Source organism: Dromaius novaehollandiae, chromosome 1 (assembly GCF_036370855.1).
Source record: "Dromaius novaehollandiae isolate bDroNov1 chromosome 1, bDroNov1.hap1, whole genome shotgun sequence".
Classification (NCBI taxonomy): Eukaryota; Metazoa; Chordata; class Aves; order Casuariiformes; family Dromaiidae; genus Dromaius; species Dromaius novaehollandiae.
This window is the reverse complement of record NC_088098.1, coordinates 54,001,278-54,021,226: the sequence shown is the minus strand read 5'-3', so window position 1 is coordinate 54,021,226 and position 19,949 is coordinate 54,001,278. Positions and strand designations below refer to the sequence as shown.

The 19,949-nt window shown below is 50.3% G+C and overlaps 3 protein-coding genes across 5 annotated transcripts; 1 reads left to right on the top strand and 2 right to left on the bottom strand.

Moving 5' to 3' along the window:
* Nucleotides 1-1,015: 1,015 nt before the first annotated feature.
* LGALS1 (galectin 1) lies at nt 1,016-4,763 on the top strand. Of its 2 annotated transcripts, XM_064512802.1 has the most exons (5): nt 1,016-1,173; nt 1,609-1,680; nt 2,549-2,628; nt 3,985-4,156; nt 4,553-4,763. In XM_064512802.1, the coding sequence occupies exons 1-5, from the start codon at nt 1,165-1,167 to the stop codon at nt 4,694-4,696; spliced, it is 477 nt and encodes a 158-aa protein (XP_064368872.1). In that variant the 5' UTR covers nt 1,016-1,164; the 3' UTR covers nt 4,697-4,763. The 2 variants fall into 2 exon arrangements, with proteins under 2 accessions (XP_064368872.1, XP_025968369.1); XM_026112584.2 differs by lacking the exon at nt 1,609-1,680 and having other exon boundaries at nt 1,017-1,173.
* Nucleotides 4,764-7,337: 2,574 nt separating this feature from the next.
* On the bottom strand, nt 7,338-10,707 carry LOC112990693 (urotensin-2 receptor-like). Its single transcript, XM_026112585.2, has one exon. The coding sequence runs from the start codon at nt 8,538-8,540 to the stop codon at nt 7,419-7,421; it is 1,122 nt and encodes a 373-aa protein (XP_025968370.1). The 5' UTR covers nt 8,541-10,707; the 3' UTR covers nt 7,338-7,418.
* Nucleotides 10,708-10,840: 133 nt separating this feature from the next.
* On the bottom strand, nt 10,841-19,068 carry LOC112990704 (arf-GAP with dual PH domain-containing protein 1-like). Of its 2 annotated transcripts, XM_026112603.2 has the most exons (11): nt 18,706-19,068; nt 17,453-17,583; nt 16,437-16,528; nt 16,265-16,347; nt 15,460-15,572; nt 14,459-14,605; nt 13,942-14,025; nt 13,539-13,601; nt 12,957-13,028; nt 12,238-12,469; nt 10,841-12,153 (listed from the first exon to the last, which is right to left on the bottom strand). In XM_026112603.2, the coding sequence occupies exons 1-11, from the start codon at nt 18,797-18,799 to the stop codon at nt 12,125-12,127; spliced, it is 1,140 nt and encodes a 379-aa protein (XP_025968388.1). In that variant the 5' UTR covers nt 18,800-19,068; the 3' UTR covers nt 10,841-12,124. The 2 variants fall into 2 exon arrangements, with proteins under 2 accessions (XP_025968388.1, XP_025968389.1); XM_026112604.2 differs by lacking the exon at nt 13,942-14,025 and having other exon boundaries at nt 18,706-19,067.
* Nucleotides 19,069-19,949: the final 881 nt, after the last annotated feature.

Here is a 19,949-nt window from a genome sequence, read left to right as displayed (position 1 = left end):
CAGCAGATGGGAAACTGATGGGCCTCAGAAAGGGAAGAAGAAAGTGTTTCAGAGCATTTCAGTTCTGGACCTCTTCAGGAAATCATAGAGCGTCTTATGATTTAGAGACAAATATGCAAGACAAGGAAAGCTTTAAACCACAGGCTTGGCCCACTGCCTGAATTTTTTCCCTCCTCCTTCAGCATAATTACAGTTGAGCCATGTTGTAATTGGCTAACTTTTTCCAAAGAAATCCTTTCACCCTGAGTGAATCATACTTTCCACAGAGGGACTGTGGAGGCAGAGAACAGATATATAGACCCTATCAATTTATTGTAATAGTGTGTTTTGCCCTCCCCCACCCCCCATGTTCCTCAGCCCTCCAAACCTGCTGGGCAGATACAAGAGACAGGTACTGAGCTTTCCTGGATAATACTTCCTGATCTCTCCAAGACAGCTGCCTCCAGGTGTGCTGTGCCTTATGGCCAAGCTATACTGCATGGTTTTGAGGGCATCTAGGCGTTCTGCAGGTTTGGGGCTATTTTTCCTACTTTGGCTCCTGTATCTACAGGAGCTGGTGGTAAGGGCTGGGTCAGTAGCTGCACAGCCTCTGGAGACAGCAAGACTTAATAGCATGGCTGGAAGTCCCAGAATCAAGCATCAGTCTTACGCTCCTGGGATTTCACCTTGACCACGTACTTTATGAGGTATCATGTGCGTTTAGTGATACATCTTCTGCTCCTGGTTTAGGCAGAGCCGAAGAGCCCAGCCCTCCTCCCAGACCCTTCCCGCCAAGTCTCAATCAATTTGGCCATTTTCCATGTGGGATAAAAGCCTTGGATAGTAAAACACTCGTTGTAAAACTATTTTCCATTGGCTTCACGGCCACACACAGCTGGATCTCCTCCTGGAGTGGCTGGCAGCTTTCTTAGAGAGGCTGGGTTTAGCATCCTGGAGGGTAAGAGCAGGGGAGGAGACAGCTCTGCCTAAGAGGGCCTTCCGCCTCCTGAAGTTATCCCCTCCCACGCCCCCACCCTTTCCTCAGTCTGATTGGCAGGTGGAGTGGAGAAGGGCTGTGACAACTCAGCTCTCCATCTATTTAAAGGCAAGGGTGGGGCTCTTCAGCTGCTTGCCTGGGACTTTTGCATCTTGGTAGAGAGAAGAATTAGCCTGAAGAGCAGCACCATGTCTTGCGTGAGTAGAGAGAGGGATGGAGAGGGCACTACATGGCTGCGAGAGGGGCTTGTTTCCCTAGGTCTGTAAGGGCAGCTTTGCTGGAGGTGAGGCTCCACAGAGTAGGAGTGTGGTGAAGGTGTTGGCTTGGTGTGAGGGTAGTTGTGCTGTCCTTCTCCATCCACTCATCAGCCTCTGTCAGAGGGCCTGCTAGAGCTGGATGCCTGCTGTTGGGGGAGCGAGGTTCTCTGCTGCCTCTGTTATAGGAGGATGATGCTATTTCTCATTCTAGCAGGAGTATATTTTTTTCCCCTGTAGGATCCCTTTGAGGAGATTGGGGGGGGGGGGTCCTTGCTGTGTTGGTTTCCAAGTTGGGGTAACGTGTTTTACAGCAGCAGTGCTCTGGGGAAGCAGCTCCTGTAATATTTAATGCTCTCCAAGCATTTCTTCTCACAGGCAGTCTTGCCACTCACTTCTCACTTTCTGGCTGAAGTTTTCCTGAGTCATCCAGTCCTTATCACTCTCCTTGTAAGAAAATATGCTTTTAAGAAGTGTTGCTTGCTCTCGTAAGAAAATATGCTTTTAAGAAGTGTTGCTTGCTCTCGTAAGAAAATATGCTTTTAAGAAGTATTACTCTGTGTGTGCCAGGAATTGCCGGGGAAATATTTGTGTCAGAAGAGTGTTTGTGCTTGTTCTACTGACTTATCTCACCTTAGATATGGGTGAGGGGGAACCAGGGAGTGTCCCAAGTGCAAACTGAATTACTGAACTGGGTTAGGGAGAGGTGGGAGAAGTTCTTACTCTTGTGGCCTAGCCCTTGGTATGATGAAAAGTGAGCCTGGAGCCAGGGCTGACCAGACTTATGGACTTGCCAGGATATTTTAGTCCTCCTAGAAAGGAGGTGTAGAAGGGTGTGTGCATGCAGCAGGAGAATGTCCTTGTGCATGCTGGACTAGTAAAAAACAAGTCCTAAGGAGCTGGGCAAGGCTTAGAGCTCAAATAAAAGCAAGGGGAAGGGAATAGAGGCTCTATCCCTGCACAGCCAGACTTGTCAGAAGATGCGAGACCCACAGGGCATGTGGGTATTGTTGGCAAGTGCTGGGAAAGGGTGGGTGGGTGTGGTGGGAACCTGGGGGTGCGCTCACCTCCCTGTAGTGAAATACAGATGTGGTGTTGAGAGCAGCTGGAGGGAGGCTGGGAAACCAGGCGTATGCCCCATGCAATTGAGGTAACTTCTCCGGAGCGCCCCCTTTGCCCTGCCCTAGGGGAAGGGAGCCTCCCTGTCTCTCCAGCAGTCCAAAGCAATGTGCTTTCTCTGCAAGGCAGCAGGAATATGCCAGGTCAGAGTAAGTGAGCCAGAAGATACTGAGATAATCTCTGCCTCTTTGTTCCCCAGGGACCAGTGTGCACCAACTTGGGTCTCAAGCCTGGTCAGCGTCTCACTGTGAAGGGCAAAATTTCACCAAGTGCCAAAAGGTAAGCCAGGCTGTCTGCCAGGATATGGCTGAGGCATCATGCTGAGTTGGCTTTTGCTGGTGAGGGACAGGGAATCCTTCCTGTGGGTGGGAAGAGAGGGAGAGGTGCAGCTTTGCAAGGGGTTAACACCAGCAGTGCTTTCCAGTGAGTCATTGCCTGATGCACATTGCAGATGCACTCCCCTGCCAAAGGGCTAAGCCAAAGCAGATGTGAAGCTCCAGCCATATGCACTGGCAGCAGCCACATCCTCTCTAGCATAGGGTAAAGGAAATGGAAGCTGCATCCATACTGAGATTTGGCTTGAGACTTTCCACACAGCCACATCCTCCCATCTGCTCTGAGATAGCTCTGCAGCAGGGGTCCCATTACAGTGCCTGACTGCACTGGACAGGAGGAGACTACAGCCCAAGCAGCTGGGAGATCCTGAGTGCTCTGGCTCAGTGTGGAAGGATGCTGAGTCACAGTTCCAGCTAACAGTGCAAATGAAAAAGCTGCAAGTAGCAAAAGGGGTCCCAGGATGCTTAATTCTGCCTTCTCACCATGGAGGTGCCTCTCAGATGCTGGTAGTGAAGCAAGGGGTGGGGAAGAAGGTGGTGAGCCAACAGGTTGGTTTAGTAAGTGGAAGAGATCTCCTAGCTCTGCAAGGACCAGTGGCTGGGCCCCCCAGGAAGACCTCTGCAGCAGCCCTGAGCTCTTGTATGGGTCTGTGGCTGGTGGGGCCCTCTTGGTGGATAGGTGGAGCACATAGCTGATGTTCTGGGACCAGAAGTGTTCCAGGAGACATGTCCCAGCTCTTCTCAATACCTTTGAAGTTTGATAGCATCAGAGTGAAGCCTCCTGGGCTTTCTTTTACCAAATAATATGCTTCCTTGCTTCTCATCTGGGTAAGAGGCCTGGAGGCAAGGTGGACACTGGACTGGGAAGCTCTTTCCTCCCACTACAGTTGCAGATACTTTGGGATAGCTAATGAGATGGTAATTATTTCAGCTGCCTGCAGGGAGGAGGAAGATAGCAGCTGTCAAGCAGGGTGCAACACCAGGTAACTGTTTGGGGCTGAAAGAGAAATTGGTGGCAAGCGACTGACTCCTCAAAGCTGTTCTGGGTACCAAATAACTCCCTGTTCAGAGCTAGACACCAAACCTTTTCCTCTTAAAAGTTTTGTGGAAACTAAGCAGTGTCTGTTCCAGAGCTGTAAAGTGCCCCTTACTGACTTACACCCTCTTTTTGCTAAACTGCAGAGCTTTCTTATAGGTTTTCTCCTCAGACACTGACAGTTGGGCCTGAGGGAATAGACCAGAAGCATTCATGGTAATAGGCAAGATGTTACCATGCTGTCAATGTTTTCTTTCTTTGTAGCTTTGTGATGAACCTGGGAAAGGACTCGAGCCACCTGGGGCTTCACTTCAACCCCCGCTTTGATGCTCATGGTGATGTGAACACAATTGTGTGCAACTCAAAGAACGTGGAGGAGTGGGGCACAGAGCACAGGGAGATGGTCTTCCCTTTCCAGAAGGGAGCTCCTATAGAGGTGAGGCCTGGGATGTGTTCTCTGTACATGACCTGATAAAGGGTGGGTATTTGGCACAGGGCACCCAAAAGTCTGGAGCTGGCTCCAGACTGTCTGTATGGGATGTAGTTGACTTCTGCTTGGCCAATGCCACCATCCTGGGCTCTGAGCAGTAGTGGAGGGTGGAAACTGAACATGTGCAAGCTCCATTTATCTCAAAGATGTTACTATTGAACTGAGGCTGGGAGTTGGCATCTCTTGGGAGACCAGAGTAACACTGATGCTGTTGTAGAGCTGGTTAAGCTGTGATTGTGTTCACCCTTCAAAGTGGAGGGTGGTGCAGCAACAATGATGAGGGGAAAGGCTTGCAGGGTGTCTGGGGAGAAGCTTTCTCTGACTCTTCCACTTGTCTTGCAGATCTCTTTTGCCATCAACCCAGCTGATGTGACAGTCCATCTGCCAGGCCACCAGTTCACATTCCCCAACCGGCTTGGTCTCCAAGTCTTTGACTACTTTGATGCACAAGGGGATTTCACACTCCAGTCCCTTAGCTGGGAGTAATTTCTTCCTATACCCTCTCTTAAAAGAAAAAAACAGATGGCAATCAATAAATGTTTAGCCTACCTGATCTTGGAATGTAATTTTGTCCTATTTGTCCACACTGGTTGGCCACTCTGGGGGCAGGGGAATACCAACTTTACTGGGATACTGTATGTGGGTGGGCTAGGCTGGTACGGGTGGAGATTGGGTGGTTCAACCCAGTCTTGGCCCTCAAATTCATGGAAGGATCAGAGGAGGGCTAGGGCAGAGCCTCTTCTGCCTTGAAAGGCAAATAAACTAACCCCAAAGAGAAAGAGGAAAGGTAGAAACATGGGAAGAGACAGTACCTCATCAATAGTCCCTGACTAGGACAGAGTAGAAGTGTTTATTGGGCAAAACAATCCCTTCTAAGGCTTAGCCTGACATATTTCCTGTCTGAGTAAAGTGAGTTAATGAAATCTCTCCCTCCCTAAACTGAGCATCTCTGGCTGGCTGGCAGGTCTCAGACAGCCTGGAATGGCTGTGCTAGGCAAACTGTGACAGGCATATGAGGGGCTGGGAAATCATCAGCAGTGCTGCCTTTGGCCTGCAGCTCTCTGTAGTAGCCTCCCACTCATGGCCTGCAGCCCTCTAGCATCTCTTTGGGATCTCTTAGTGCTGCTGTGCTGGGGCAGTGGTGGAAATGGTCCTGCTGAGTGTGGGGGAGTCTCCAGTGAGCTCCTCATCCACCTCCTTCCTCTCAGTAATGACATAAGCCCAAATGCAGTGGGTCATAGCCCATATGGCATGTCTGGCAGTGAGCTGGAGGAGTCTGGTTTCAATCTGTTCCATTTGCCTGGCCTACTCCCTCTAGAGCTGAGAATGCTGTCCTTTTCCTACCTGCTCCAATGGGCTGGGAGTGGTAGCAATGCATGGCCGGGGTGTGGAATGCCAGGGATGTGTCCGCTATGCTTTTGTTACCCCTTCATTTTGTTAGCCATTCATCAGCTCAAATGAGCCTGAACACTTCTCAATCTAATCTGAGGCTGGCAGACCCTTCCTTCAGCCACTGAGGAGCCAGAAGATGAGGCACGTTGTGATGCTATAGTACATTCCTCACTGGGCTGTGGGGTTACCCACGGCATGACAGCAGCTGCCTTTGGGGCTCTCCCCATTTAATGCTACTTCAGCAGTGCTGGTGGCAGCAGTGGCGGCTGCTGCTGGGGAGGAGATGCTTGGCAGGCCTAGGAAAGGTGGGAGCTGCTCTTTCTAGCTCACAGCACTTGACTACTAGGTTTGCAGTGGAGGGTCCCAATCTTTGAGTCCTTGCTTCCAGGCTGAACCATGAGCAACACAAAACCCAAACACCTTGATGGCCTACAAGGGTACCTAGCCAGGCCAGTTCCCCACATTAGCCTGTTGCAGAGCAGCTGGGATGCAGGAGCTTGTTCCTCAGGCAGCAGCACCTCCTGTTCTTGCACTGCAGTTCCCAAGGCTCTGTCAGGCCCTGCATCCGGAAGTACCTGCACAGAGCAAGGCTTGGGTGCTAGGATATGGGGGGGGCTCAAGCTGGAGGTGAGGGCTTGAGATTGGCAGACAAGAACATTTGGGCTATACAAGAAATTCATGCTCTGCAGTTGGATCCTTCTCAGCCCTGTGTGCTCTGCCTCCCTGAACTAACCCTTCACAAGTCATCTTGCTCACTTCCTGCTCGTCAGAACTATGTCTATATTAGTAGAGACAACATCTAGCACTGCCACCCAGTGCCCAGGCATGGCTGGGGGACAGCATGGGCTGGGGACTGTTCCTGTGGGGTGGTATGGACAAGGCTGTCCTTTTGGGGGATGAAAAGAGAGTTTAGCTGGATGGAAGTAAGCCATGCTGGGCCAGCAGGCCTCAAGGTGAGGGACTTAGCCCAGTTTATGTACTGGCATTCAGTAGGACAAAAAGCTCAATTGGAGCAGGGACACTGTGTTGGTGAGGGGCCCCTTCATCAGCGATGGTGAAGGGTAGGTAGTGGAGCTATTTCCTTGCATCTTCCTCTGCTGAGGTGACCTCAAAAGCTGACCAGGACATGTGCTGACTTCCCTGAGCTACATTTCAGGGGTGTTTCATACAATTCATAATGTCTCTCAGTGATACTTAGGAGTCTTTTTTTTTGGAAAGATTCTTCAAAAACTTTTTTGAAAAAAATAAGCTGAATCTGAGTTTTACCACAAGTCAGGGGATGAACCTTACGTCGGGCCTTCTGCTAGCGTGGCTGGTTCTAGAAGTGACTCATTGGTCCCATGAAATCCTGTGACTCACTGTTGTCCTAACTTTGTTATGTCTCAGCCTGTTACTAGCAAGGAGATGAGGGGTGGCGAGGACTCTTTGGCAGCATAACAGAGGTGTATCAAGGCTCAGTGCTCCCTCCCACCCACTCCCTGGTTTTGCGAAAGGTGGCAGCTGGTGTGCAAGGACTGGAGGAGCCAAGAACTGGCTGACTCCTCACACATACTGCAATCAAGATCCCCAAGGTGAGTCTTTTCAAGAGCTTCTTCCACCCACCCAAGGGACACTTCACTTGAGGGGACACAAGCGCTGTTAGAAGGGTAAGCAGGAGGGGAGTTACAGTGGCCTTGTGGAGGAAAAGGTGTGAAGGCGACCATGCTGCAACAACGGAGGCCATCACAGACTGGCGCAGAAGACAACTCGCTTTATTTTTCCTTCCTGGAGGTCTTAATTCCAGTGAAAAGCTAGGAGAAGCTCCCATCTGGGGCATTTATCGCCACTCTGGGCCCTCCCTGCTTTCTCCTGCTGATCCGGACAACTCCTTGAAAACCAGAGAGGCGCCATTGTCTCCCACTGTGCCCTGAGCCACCCCCCGGGAGGGGGCCCAAGGCCCCAGCGGCCCCCTCCCGCTGTGTCCAGGGGGCTGGCGGTAGCTCTTCGTGAGCAGAGTGTAGAGGAAGGGGTTGATGCAGCTGTTGCCATAGGCTAGGCAGGTGACCCCAAAGTTGACATAGGCCTGGGCAGTGGGACCTAGGCCCAGGCCCTCGTCCCCGTACAGCCTGGTCAGCTGCCAGGCCCAGAAGGGCAGGAAGCAGGCCCAGTAGGCCGCAATAATGCCGAAGATACGGGAGAAGAGCTTCTGGGAGGAAGCCCGGCCAGTGGCCAGTGGCCCCAAGCCCGAGGAGGAGGCCCAGTAGGCCCGGGCCAGGCGGGTATAGACGACACCCAGCACCAGACCAGGCACCAGAACGCTGGTGGCAAACAACACTGTGAGGTAAAGCCGGAAGGCAGCTGGCGTCCAGGTGGGGAAGCAGATCCGCTTGTGGTGACCGCCCTGGTCCCGCAGCTGGATCATCGCCATCATGGGGGCCGTTAGCAGGAGCGAGAGGAGCCAGAGGATGGCACTGGCCAGCATGCGGTAAGCATTTCCAGCCCGCCTGGCCCGCAGCGGCCTGGTCACCGCCCAGTATCTCTCCAGGCTCATGGCAGTCAGTAGGAAGATGCTGGCATGCATGGTGAGGAGGTCCAGGCTGAGCAAAAGCCTGCAGCCCACATCCCCAAAGAACCAGTCGTGGGCAAAGTAGGTGCAGACCACAAAGGGGATGGTGGAGAGGTACAGGAAATCAGCCAGTGCAAGGTTGATCACATAGACCCCTAAGGATCCTGCCGAGCGGCCTGCAACCCGGCCAGAGGCCACCACCAGAGTGTAGATATTCCCCACCATCCCAGTGAGGCACATGACCAGCAGCATTGCACTCAGGGGCCCCGTGACTGTGCTGTCACCTCCCAAGACACTGTTGCCATCACCCCTGCCACTGCTGTCCTCTGAGAAGTTACCACCCTCAGGGTCCTCTCCAGGCCTTGCGCTTAGCAGGAAAGGGTCACAAGACATCTTTGGGTACGGGAAGCAAAAGCAGTCAGGCTGTCAGAGACACGTTCCTTCCCTCTGTCTCCCCCGCTTGCTGTATGAGAAACGTATAGTCTTAGCACAAGACCAGCCAAGGGAAGGAAAGGACAGTGTGAGTTCAGCAGACATCAAGGTATTCCACCAAAATCTATTCCTCACCTCCAGCAGTCCAGTCCATTTTGCTGATCTCGTCCATCACAAGCTCTGTCCAGTAGTTTTCCTTAAACACCATCAAAGGGTTGAGAAAGGGACCCCTCCTCCTCTCAAAGCTGATCAATGCTAAACAACCTCTGCCTGCCAGGAGGAAACATCTCTGCTCTTCGCCAGCTCTTCTCTCACCTCTCCCCAGTGTTCACTGCGCCCACAGAAACCAGCAGAAATTTCTCCTCAGTGGGTAAGTGGATTTCTTCTTCTCCCAAGTCTCTGTACCCTCTCAGCTCAAAAAGATGCTGGAGAGGTGTGCTCTGCCCTCCCTGAACCAACCCTTGGAGCGTCATCTCTCTCACTGTGCGGAGGAATGTGTCCGACTCACAGCTTCACACACTGGTGTCAATGCATTCCCAATTTATATCAGGCTTTTAGCCACTAGCTGAGGAGCCGTGCTGGCTCCCTCTTCCTTCTTTCATACACACCTTAAGAGCACTCTTTCTTCCCCAGTGCCTTCCTCCCACTCTCCTCCTTTTTGTTCTTTTCTTCCATTTCTATTTCCCATTTCCCTCCACAGCTTTCATCCTTTGAGAGAGGAGATAGCTAGAAGATAAGACTCCCTAATGTGGCAGGAGCAGGAGGAAAAGTCATTATATTGTAGCTTTAGAAGGGAATCAAGGGTCAGCATCAAAAGTGCAATAGGCAGGGAGCTGCCACACAGCTCTCCATCGCTATTAGCCAAGCAAGGATGAGTGGACTTGTCCTCCATATCTCCTCTGAGGACAACAGAACCCCTTGAGGTGTAGACAATGGAGTTTAGCCACTGGTTTTGCAGCCAAAGATCCCCACAGATCACCATGTGGTAGGACATCTCCAATTGCCTATGACCTGGCCTTGTTCCCCCCCTCATCCCACAGTCAGCAGGCAATTATGAGCTGTGATCCTAGAACCTGGAGACTCAAAAGAATGGATATTTTAGACTCACCTCTTCCTCCCCTTCCTCAAAGACCATCCTCCTCCTCTAACCTTCCCCCCCTCCCCTTTTCGACCATAACCTGCTTCCTCACCTCACAAGAGGAAGCAGAGGTGTGTGATGTAGGTACTATTGCCTCCTAGGGTGTATGACACATGCCCCAAAAGGCTTAGCACTCAACATTACCCTGCTATTTCCTTGCCCAGATCTGAGCCTCCTTCATCTCAGGGAGCAGACATGCAGCAGAGTTTGCAGAGCACAGGCGTATGTGCCATTACCAAATATGTTCTGCTGTTAGTCCACAGGGGGTTTACCAGGCCGCTCCAGATACACTCTCTTGTATCCTCAGTCTAGTAGCTTAGTTCTGTTTGAGTCAAATGCCTCCACTTACCTCCAGCAGCAGTATCTCAGCAGTGAAGAGAAGTAAACATCCCACCAACAGTGTCTGTACTGCCCTTTTTGCAGCAGGATCCAAGCACTTTCCCAAGTGATGTGCTAATATGCAACAACACCAGTTTCAGCAGGACCATGCTACACAAATGGCAGCGTATGGGACACATGGCTTCACATGGAGGCGACTTCAAAGGCCTCCTCTGGGATATGGTGAGCAGACTGCTGGACTGGTCTGGGTCACTCTCTCTCCTCTTCTTCCCAGAGAAGTACTGAATGTGCAGGATGTTTAAATTGGGCTTGAGTTTATTTGTCTTATTGAACTGCCCCATTTCCATGTCATCAGAACCAAAAGCACACTATGTCTCAGAACAGAAGGTGATTAGCTTTGTGGCAGCCTTTAGTTTCTGGGATAGTTCATGCTCCAAATTGGGAGAGATCAGCAAACTGCAGAGAATGCACTTTTGGTCAGAAAGTTCCACAGTGCCATGGCAGCAGGATCAGTAAGGCTGCTTCTCATCCAGGAACTTCAGGTGAAAAGTGGATGCTCCCAACAGGTTAGGGTGGTCCCAGCACAGAGAGAGACTCCCAAAGAAGCAGAGGGGGACCGTGCCTTTGTTTATTTGGCTCTTATGGGAAGATTCACAGCCAAAGTGCCCTGGGAAGTGCCATGAATAGTTGTGGCTCCTTGCTCTGATTTTCTGTTTCTTTTTTCCTCAGGAAACAAACTCATGCCTTAGCATTTAGCAGCTCAGCTCACTCAGGAAGCAAGAACTTACAAGAGGATTTTTAATTCATTTCTTTAGGAACTAATTAAAATACAAGTTGCCCCATTAACTCCAGTTAGCTCCCCTTAACACACTAGATGCCTGTTCTCATTCTGCCTGTGTAAAACTGCAGACACATTAGATACTGCAGTCATCAGCAGAACTCAACTGGTTCCTCCAGCAGGTGAAACACAGCTTTCCCAGGAGAACTTAAAGATCTCTAAAATATGAATCATGGGCTGATTTAGTTGCTAGGTCCAACTGTTACTAGAAGGACATGAATATACAAACTTACCTGTTATACTACAGCATAAAAGTGTTAAAACACATAGGTCAGAATGAAAGTGCTTGGCCTCTGTCATACATTTGCTCCCTCTAGAGCAGATACCCTTGTATTACTAACTTCATACATCAACCCCTAGGCTCCAGTAAAGTCAAGGGAGAGTCAAAAGACTCTAACAGACTTGCCACAAGCTGTTCTCTGCAGTAGCCAACCTCCCTCCATTGGTTTGACTACAGAGACTCACGTTTGACAGCGGAACTTCAGTGACATGAATATCCCTCACAGTATCTTCCCCAGGCCAGTATTTCCCCTCCCACAACTTTTTGTTATGTGCATGCAAACACACACAAGTTATCCACATACACATATGTATATACACATGTTGTTTCTGAATTGGTCTCTTCATGTTCTCAGTAGCAATTGGAGGAAGGTCTCTACATACACATCATCTGAAAAAGCTCCCAAGCCCATGCATAGGTGTCAGAAAATATGCTCCACGCTTAGCTGTCAAATTACATCTTTTAAGTGACCTTCTCAACTGCAGCTATAACTGATCAAATATCTGAATGTTTCCCTTCTCTGTCCCCAGGAGAGAAGCCATTTCTTGTAATTGAACGGTCCCTCCTAATCCAGCCACTGCAACCATCTGGGCCTTAGTTCCAGCCAGGTGGCTGTTTTCTTGCATAAGATAGGTGGCTCTCCGCAGTTTCATGCAGATGTGACATTAGGTCCCATGTCGATCATGGTGCCTGCCAGCATGCAGTTAGATCACAGCAATTTAGCAGTGACTGGTTGCACTGAGGGTTCAGTCTCACAGTCTCGCATTTGAAAGGAAGCAGCTTAATCATGCCCCCAGACCAAAGTGGTTTGTCTATGGAAAACAAAGTGCTTCAAAGGGCAGGCTGCAAGAGCATTGGGTTTCTCTGATGTGGATCTCCTCTCCTCTCCTGACACCCCGCCCAACAGCATCAGGCAGAGTTGAGTCACAGATGGGTTCTCACATGGTTTCCTAGGATTTAACCTTGAAGTAGGCTTCGACTGTAGTGAAAGGAGATGGTGTATTAGGACATGACTCTGAACTTGAGGGGCAGGAGGGGAAGGAAATAGCATCCAGGCACTTACTTGCATATTCCTGTGGTATCATGGGCTGGTTGATGATGCTAGTGAAGGCTGCGATCCAGTCCAGCTGGTCAGTCTCTGTCTCACAGGTGAAGAGGTATTCCCGGTCGGGGGTGACAATGGTGAGGCCATAGTGCCAAGAGAAGTTGCCCTGTGTACCCGAAGGCAATCCCTTCTGGACGTTATAGCCATTCTCTCTGCTGCCCACAAACACTTCACCCTTAGCAAATGCATCCTGCACATCAGGAGGGAAAGAGAGGGACTAACTGAATCCCAGAAGGGCCAGGAGTAAGAGCAGTGGGTGAGGACAAGGGATGTAGCAGCAAAAGTTGAAGATGGTCCAAGGATTCAGAACAGCAGAGAGATTATGCTCAAAGGCAGTGACTGAAAAGAAAATTAAGAGCACAGATCTCAAGGGGCCTGAGAGAGGAACTGCTCCTCCTATCTCTGCATGTCACCCTCCATGTCACTCTCCTTCCCACCACCACCTTGACACCGCTGCCCTCCCTGTTCCCATTGTTTGCAGGCAGTGAAACAAACACAGAAAGTGTGAGATGAACTAAGTGGGAGGAAAAGGGGAAGACCTAGAGTCCATTCAGAGCAGCTGGGGAACCTGCAAGCCTCCCTTGCTTCAGAGCAAAGCAGCAGAGACTCTGGCTGCACTTTGACCCCGCCCACAACGCTGTTGCCTACAATGGCCAGTGGTCAGATCTCCCCCTCACCAACGGGTCCTTGAAGTACATGAGCCTGCGGTGATCCAGCGTGAACCAGCGCTTCTTAAAAGCCTCTTTCTGCTGTGAAGGGAAGAGGTGACATATATAAGGGGACAGTGCCCTCTGCTGCAAGCCGGGTGAATGGATACCTCGAATTCATCCCAACCACTTCAGTTAAGCCCCTGCCTAAAAGCAACCTTCTCCTCAGCCCTTGTGAGCTGGGAATGGGCATAAGTAACTGTTTTTTCAGTCCCAAGTGTTGCACCCAACTCTTACACTTCTGTGAAGGACCCCAGAGTTCAGACAGGAAAAATCCAGACTCTGAATACATGTAAAGTCACATACACACAGATACATGCAGAGGGATCTGTTGTTCCAGGAGAAAGCAGGGACTCTGGCTTCATCTACTTTCACATGCATCCTTCCCCTTCCTTTTGTTCCCCCCTCCCTTAGCACATACACACTGTTCCCATGGGTCTCTAAGGAGTGGGGGGTGGAGGAAGGTGGAAACACCAACAGAACACTGAAATAGGGAAGGTCAGTGTCTCTCTGGCAGCTCCCTGTTGGAATTCTCCTCCCACAACAGCTTACCTTGGGACCAGTCTTCTCCATGTATCCTTCTTTTAGGAAATTCCTTGTCAGCCGGCTTTTAAGCTGCAAAAAAAGGAAAGAGCAGTTTTCTCTTAGCCACGTTTCTTTGTCATTAACTTTCTCCTCTCAGTTTGGCTCAGCCGCTCTTCCCCACCCTTCCTTCTAAAATTCCCCCCTTTTAAATTCATGTTTCCTGAGCTGCCTAGCCAGGAGTCACTTTAACAGGGTGTGGCTGTTCTATGGCCATCACAGGCCCTTGTAAGCACATTTTCTCCTGCCTGTACTTAAGCACTGTACTTTCCACTTCTGTACCTGGGGATCTAATAGTAAACTAACAGGCTCTTGTATCATGGTAAGTGAGTACCAGCAGGAGACTCAGCACTGCTAGCTGCTGCTGCCTTACCTCGTTATTGCTGGCTATGGGAAATGCTACCTTCAAATAATGGAACTGCACAGAGCGAATAGCATTGAACCAGTCCACTACTTCCTAAGAAAGAAACAGCACAGGACAGAAAGATTAGCGAGAGCAACAGTGAGCAATGCAAATTCACCGAGCTGCACCCATTCCTACACTAACTACAAACACAGCCAGCTCTCCCTTCCAAGGCCCTGCAGCATCTTCCTCATACACACAACCAACATGTCTGCCCCATTCCCCACAAACACAGCCAGCACCTCTGCCCATCTTCTACAGCAGCTCCTCCCACACAAACCCACACTGTGCTCCTGCCCTGCTCCCTGCCGCAAATCTCTTCCACAGACACACAGATCCAGAACCCCCACCCTGTTACCTACAGCAGCTCACACACTCACCCCCTATCCTACCCACACCTCAGACTGTTTAATAGCACTAGCTTCTCAAATATTTATATAAAGCACCTCAGTTGCTTTGCATAGTGTTTGATGCTAAAACTATATACTTTTCCATTTTCATGGTAGACAAATATATTCCGGGTCTTGTTGTCCTTGAGATAGGTGATCTGCAGGCCATTGGGGTTTCCAATCTTCACTGGCTGGAACGTAGCATTGATGACATCTATTTTAATAATAACTTTGGGTTCTTTGGCCTGAGAACAGAAATAGCATTGGTCATACACAAGGAATCTCGGTGGGAAAGGGATCTAAGCTACTGAGTTGATGGGGTAAGGTAGGGTCAGAGTGTTTTAAAAGGTATAACTGCCCCTTCTTATAAAAACTGTTGCAGCACACACCCACTTCACTGTATGGTATACTCATGACCAAACAGTGGCTCAGCCCTTCCAAATTATATTCAAGCTGAACTACTCTGGAACTGCCAGTGAGACACTAAGAGTGCATATAATGTTACAGCTTAGCCAGTCTAAAGGCTAACTGACCCCAAAAGGAAAGATCCCACTCCTGCTCCTCCCTACCCAAAGCCATTCTCTACCGTGCAACAGTAAACTAGCACTTGTCCCGTTCAGCTCAGGGAGATAAGCTAGCAGAAAAGTAGCACTACCCAAAACAAACCAACCAAAGAACATTTTCTGCCAGCTAGTTCCAGTGGGGTCAAGCCAGCTGTTAGGCTGGTGCCAGGGGAGGGGCAGGATTACAGTCAGGATAGGGACGGAGTGAAAGAGGAGCCCTCTTATCAGCGGTGAGCTTAACTGTATCTCAGACCCGTACTCTGAGATTCACTGGTGAGACAAGAAGAGGGGAATTTAAAGGGAGCAATAACGCTCCCCTATTATCAGCAAAGAGACTGTTCAAAGGAAAGCATGTAGGGAAGCGCAAAGGGAGGACATGGGAGAAATGTCACCCGGAAAGAGGCCCCTCTACTCAGTGACATGATTCCTCCATTATCATCCCTGGTCTGGGATGAGCAAGGAATTCTCAGAAACAAGTGTAGGAAAAAGGTCTCTGTAACTCCAGTGCCCAGGGTGGAGTTGACCACCATACTCACATCCTGCTTGGTGAAATACTTCAGAGATCCCTCTCTCTCAGACAAGAGGAACTTGCGGGGTAAGAACTGCCCGTTGTCTCGGCCTCGCTTCCAGAGGATGCCTTCCTTCACCCCTAGGAGGACAAAGGCCAGTTTTAAGAGCATCCTCCCACAGACACACTGGCATGTGAAAGCTGCATGCAGCAGCTTATGAAGTATTGCTGATAGCAGACACCTGAGAAGCGGAGATCTCACCTCTAACTTGCAATAGAGGGTGGTGGTGTTCCTGGGTTTGCAGCCCAGAGCCCTGGTCACCAAAAGGCATTCACGGATGCTCCCCACCTCCTGGGCAGGCTCCTGCTACTGCCTCTGACAGTAAGAGCTGTCTCTCCCCACAGACACGACAGCCTTGGCCCACGCAGACAGCTGGCATGAGACCAGAACTCTTCCCATTTGACTATGCAAGCCCTTGGGCTCCAGCATTTTGTGTCACAGTGCTGGCAATGGCATTTCAAAGACAAATAGTGTGGTTTGGTGGGGGTGGCATGCAACGGGACAGAACTTCCTTTCTGCAGAGGTCTGGCTCTACTAGCAGCGAATGCCTTTGAGTAATGCCAGCTGGTAATGTCAGGCTTGGAAGTGCCAACCTACACTGCCCACAATTTAATGCACCCCAAAGCAATGCCCTGTAAGTACCAAACAGGTTCTCAGGAGTACTGGTTGTGGGACTTGTGACACTGGCACTATGAGCTTTCTCCTCCTGGTGCCCAGAAGATTCCAGTGAAGGAAACAAGCAGGACCTTTTGAAGCTGTGCTTTGCTCTTACCATCAGAGTATGGCAGCTGTTTTCCTGGCTCGGTGAATTCTTTGCGTTCATATTTGGCCCGTATCCACTGCTCTCTCAGCACTCTAGGGAGAAACACGACAGGTAGCTCAGAAACAAACCATAGGAACCCAGAACTGCCCTTCCCCCTTTTCTTTTATATACAGCAACTTACTGGCAGTCATTGTAGGTTGGCTGGTAATAGTAAATAGGGATGTGAGCTTCGTATGTGGCTTTAGTCACGGCATTCCCGTGCTGGGCCAGGAACTGTAAAGTTAGACAGAGAGTTAGTGCTTTCCCTTTGATGCCGACTCATGTTGGGCCTTTTTCTTCCCTGAGATATGAGAGGGCAGATGCGCATTGAGCCATAACAGACTCTCTTTCCCCTCTACTGCAACATCCCAGTAAAGTTTGGCTACAGAAATGTGGGTCTCAAAGGTCTTGTCTACCCTCAGAAGTTACACTGATTGCACCCAAACCAACGGAATGCCTTAAATATTACTTCCATGGGGTTGAGTGCATGCACATTCAGTGGATTTCCTGCAATGCCCCACATCTCCAGAAAGACTGTGTTCAAACACAGCACTACAGTGCCTTCTGGGAAGACATTTGGGAAGACATGCCAAAGCTCTGAGCTCCTCTCCAAAGCTGGTGAGATACAGATTATTTTGTTAGGCCCTTTTGGAGATTTTGACAGTCTCCTAGTAGGACTGGGGGCAAGGGGCATGCAGCAGGGAAAGCTCAAGTCCCCATAAATGCCATTATCCTCAAGGGATCACATTAAACTTGGAAACTCTTCTTGGAGCATGGAATTGTCCAAGATTTTCCCCTTGCACTGCTGAAACTAAGAGGAGATGTTGAGACTGGGTGGTGCTGGCCAGCAGGAAATGGGTAACATGGAGCAGTGAGGACCTTTGGGCCTTGACAAGATACACTGCAAGAAGATCTCTGTCCCAGCCATAAAGTAATGGGACATGGGGAGACACATAAGACAAGTGCATCCTCCCTCTCCAAGTGAGTTATGGAGAATTATCCCCACATGAGTATTCAGAGCACAACTAGTAGCACCAGGACTGTTTATCAAATCAAATCTCCAACTGTACAAGGCCCAAGGCCTGATTTTCCCAGGGCACATTAGTGTATGGCTTAGCCCCAACCCACCTGACATACCAGTGAGGATAAAGATCTCACCTGCACCTGAGCATCATCCCAGTGGTCCATCTTCAGGGATTTGACTTTGCTGATGCTAGGGATGTTGCGATGAATTCCTGAACAGCTGAGGCATATAAAGACACCCAAAGTAGAGGAGGCCCAGTCAGGATCTGAGAGTATAAAAAAGGCTATCAATAGCAGTGGCAAAGTGTCCTTGGATATATGCCTCTACTGCCAAGAAACAGAGAGCTGGATGATCACTGTTTCATCTAGGCTGATTATTTACCTCCCAGGGTACAGATGCCAGTCTGGAAAAAGAATAGCTACTACTGCCTTGTTCCCCTCACTTCAGCTATTTAATCTTAAATCTCTATTGACTTGAACCCTGACAAATTCCAAAGCACTCTGCAAACTCCCTTTATGTAAAGAATCATCCAAGATTCAAAATGCAGCCACCTCTGGGACTCCAGGAGCTGTTTAGTGCAGCATAGCAAACCCACAACAGTATTTAGCTCAGGAAGTAGAAAGCAACCTTGAATCCAAAATTCTCCAGGGTGAATTTAAGAAGGTAAAATGCTATTAATTAGCCCAATCTTAATTTGGCCTTGGTGGTACAGTCCGTGCGCCCTTGTTGGGAGGAGTGTGATGGGCATTTTTACAGCTTTTGTAGGACCTCAAATTGATACCCTTTCAGGAGTGCAAGCCCTTTAATAAAACAAATTTCTGGGGGGCCTGTGGCAGGTTGTCAGTTTAGAGCTGAGACAGAGGAGGCAATGCCCTTTTGAATCATGCCTTCTTTCTGGAGCACCTAGGATTTCGTTGGGAGCTTTCCTGTCAGGTCCTGACTGGGCCTGACCTTGATTTGTATTTGAGATTTGACATGATTACAGCCCACAGTGCTGCGGCTGCACAGCCCCTGCACATCTGGCACTACAGCGCCCCTGTTCTTCTTCCCTCCAGCACTGTGGCAGCACCTCCTTCCTCCCACCTTTCTAACTCATCCCCAGACAGAGGACACTAATATCCAGACAGAGCAATGGCTTTCCTCTCCCTCTATCTCTGGGTCTTCCGCAGTCTGGACAACCTGCACCAAACCACACCATGACGTGCTGCTGGGCTACACACACTTTCCAAAAACCACACCTCAGCATTGCCCCTGCCCCTGTTCACTGTCCTCCTCCATAGGTTGCCTCAAGGCCTCAAATGGGCCAAAATCATCACTAGAAACCAGCCCCTGCTCTCTGCTTCTGACTCTTCCTCCAACAGCATTTTCCAAGCTCTTGGGCACTCACCCGGCTTCCCACAGTCTGCGCACAAAGAGTTTTCTGCTCTTCTCCACACCTCCTTTAGGGCTTTCACACTCTTCTCCTTGCCTCCAGCCATCATGTTCAAATGCTACCCCTCTGGGCAGGGCCAGGCCAGGCCAAGAGGGCAGCTGCCTGTGTCTTCTGCACCTCCAGTCCAACCCACTGGGTTGCCCTGGGAGAAAGGGACACCAGACAGCTAGAAGATTTTGCAGAAGGAGGGAAAAGGGGAAGGTGGGAGAAGCCGTAAGGTTAATCAAAGGACTGCGAAGGCCTGATGAGTGCCTGACTGGCAGAGCACAGCCAGGGGCAAAGAGGCTGGGGGCCGAAGTGCACTCAGACTGGAGAGAGGAGGAGGAGGAGAAGGAGGAGGAGGAGGAGGAGACGGCCAGCGGCCTACCCCATGGGCGTGGAGGGAAGTGCAGCAATTAACCACAGAACTGGTTTTTCCGCATTTCTGCTGGTGAGAGGACAGGCCAGGAAAAGAGTACAAGCAGCAAGTGGGCTGATAAAGCACTAAGGCAGCCCAGGACTAGCAGCCACGGGGCCATGTCAGAACTCGTCATGCTCTGTGGGCTGGGGTTGGCTTTGTCACTGCCCACAGAGCCTCAGGAGCTTCCACCAAAGTCAGCAGGCTACAGCGTAAGCATGACACCCATTTTTAAGAAAAGGACCGGAGGGCAAGAAAGGTTCAGGAGTTCAGCTGGAGTCACTCAAGTGAACAGTGAATCTGGGAGTCCTGCCACCCCCACCAACCTGTGCTAGTACCTCTCTCTACCGTCAGCAACAGAAACCATGGCTATTTGCAGAGGTCCTACGTCCTGGAGGCTCAGCATGAGAGCTGAGGCCCATTCCCACACTTGCCCTCCCAGACTAAGAGAAGATGCCACAAACACCAAACAGAATGACAAACAATACCTTAAATTAAAGCCTCAGATCTTTATTAGAGAGATACGGACATGAACTATTTGGAAGAGCGGCAGAGCACGTCTCGTGGCCATGACCCCTAGTTCCCTAATGGCAAGAGCACATTAAGACCTTTTAAACGCCTCTGCAGGGAGCAAGCCGCAAAGGAGCGTGACCTGGAAGCACCATGGCCCGAAACCTCCTGCTCACCTCAGGCTGGATGCCAGTGGTCTGGCTAGATGCCAGGTCACAGATACCACCCAGGTCTGTGGCAGCAACTTCTCTCCCACCTCCAGCAGGGTGGAAGAAAACATGCCAGAAGCGGG

Excerpts from the sequence above, each read along its gene's own strand:
- LOC112990693 (XM_026112585.2), bottom strand. The coding sequence starts at position 8,540 with ATGTCTTGTGACCCTTTCCTGCTAAGCGCAAGGCCTGGAGAGGACCCT.
- LGALS1 (XM_064512802.1), top strand. Across the intron at positions 2,629-3,984 it reads ATTTCACCAAGTGCCAAAAG|CTTTGTGATGAACCTGGGAA; the intron begins GTAAGCCAGGCT and ends CTTTCTTTGTAG. Across the intron at positions 4,157-4,552 it reads AGAAGGGAGCTCCTATAGAG|ATCTCTTTTGCCATCAACCC; the intron begins GTGAGGCCTGGG and ends CTTGTCTTGCAG.
- LOC112990704 (XM_026112603.2), bottom strand. The coding sequence starts at position 18,799 with ATGATGGCTGGAGGCAAGGAGAAGAGTGTGAAAGCCCTAAAGGAGGTG. Across the intron at positions 16,348-16,436 it reads CCAACCTACAATGACTGCCA|AGTGCTGAGAGAGCAGTGGA; the intron begins GTAAGTTGCTGT and ends GTTTCTCCCTAG. Across the intron at positions 12,470-12,956 it reads TGTACTTCAAGGACCCGTTG|GATGCATTTGCTAAGGGTGA; the intron begins GTGAGGGGGAGA and ends CCTGATGTGCAG.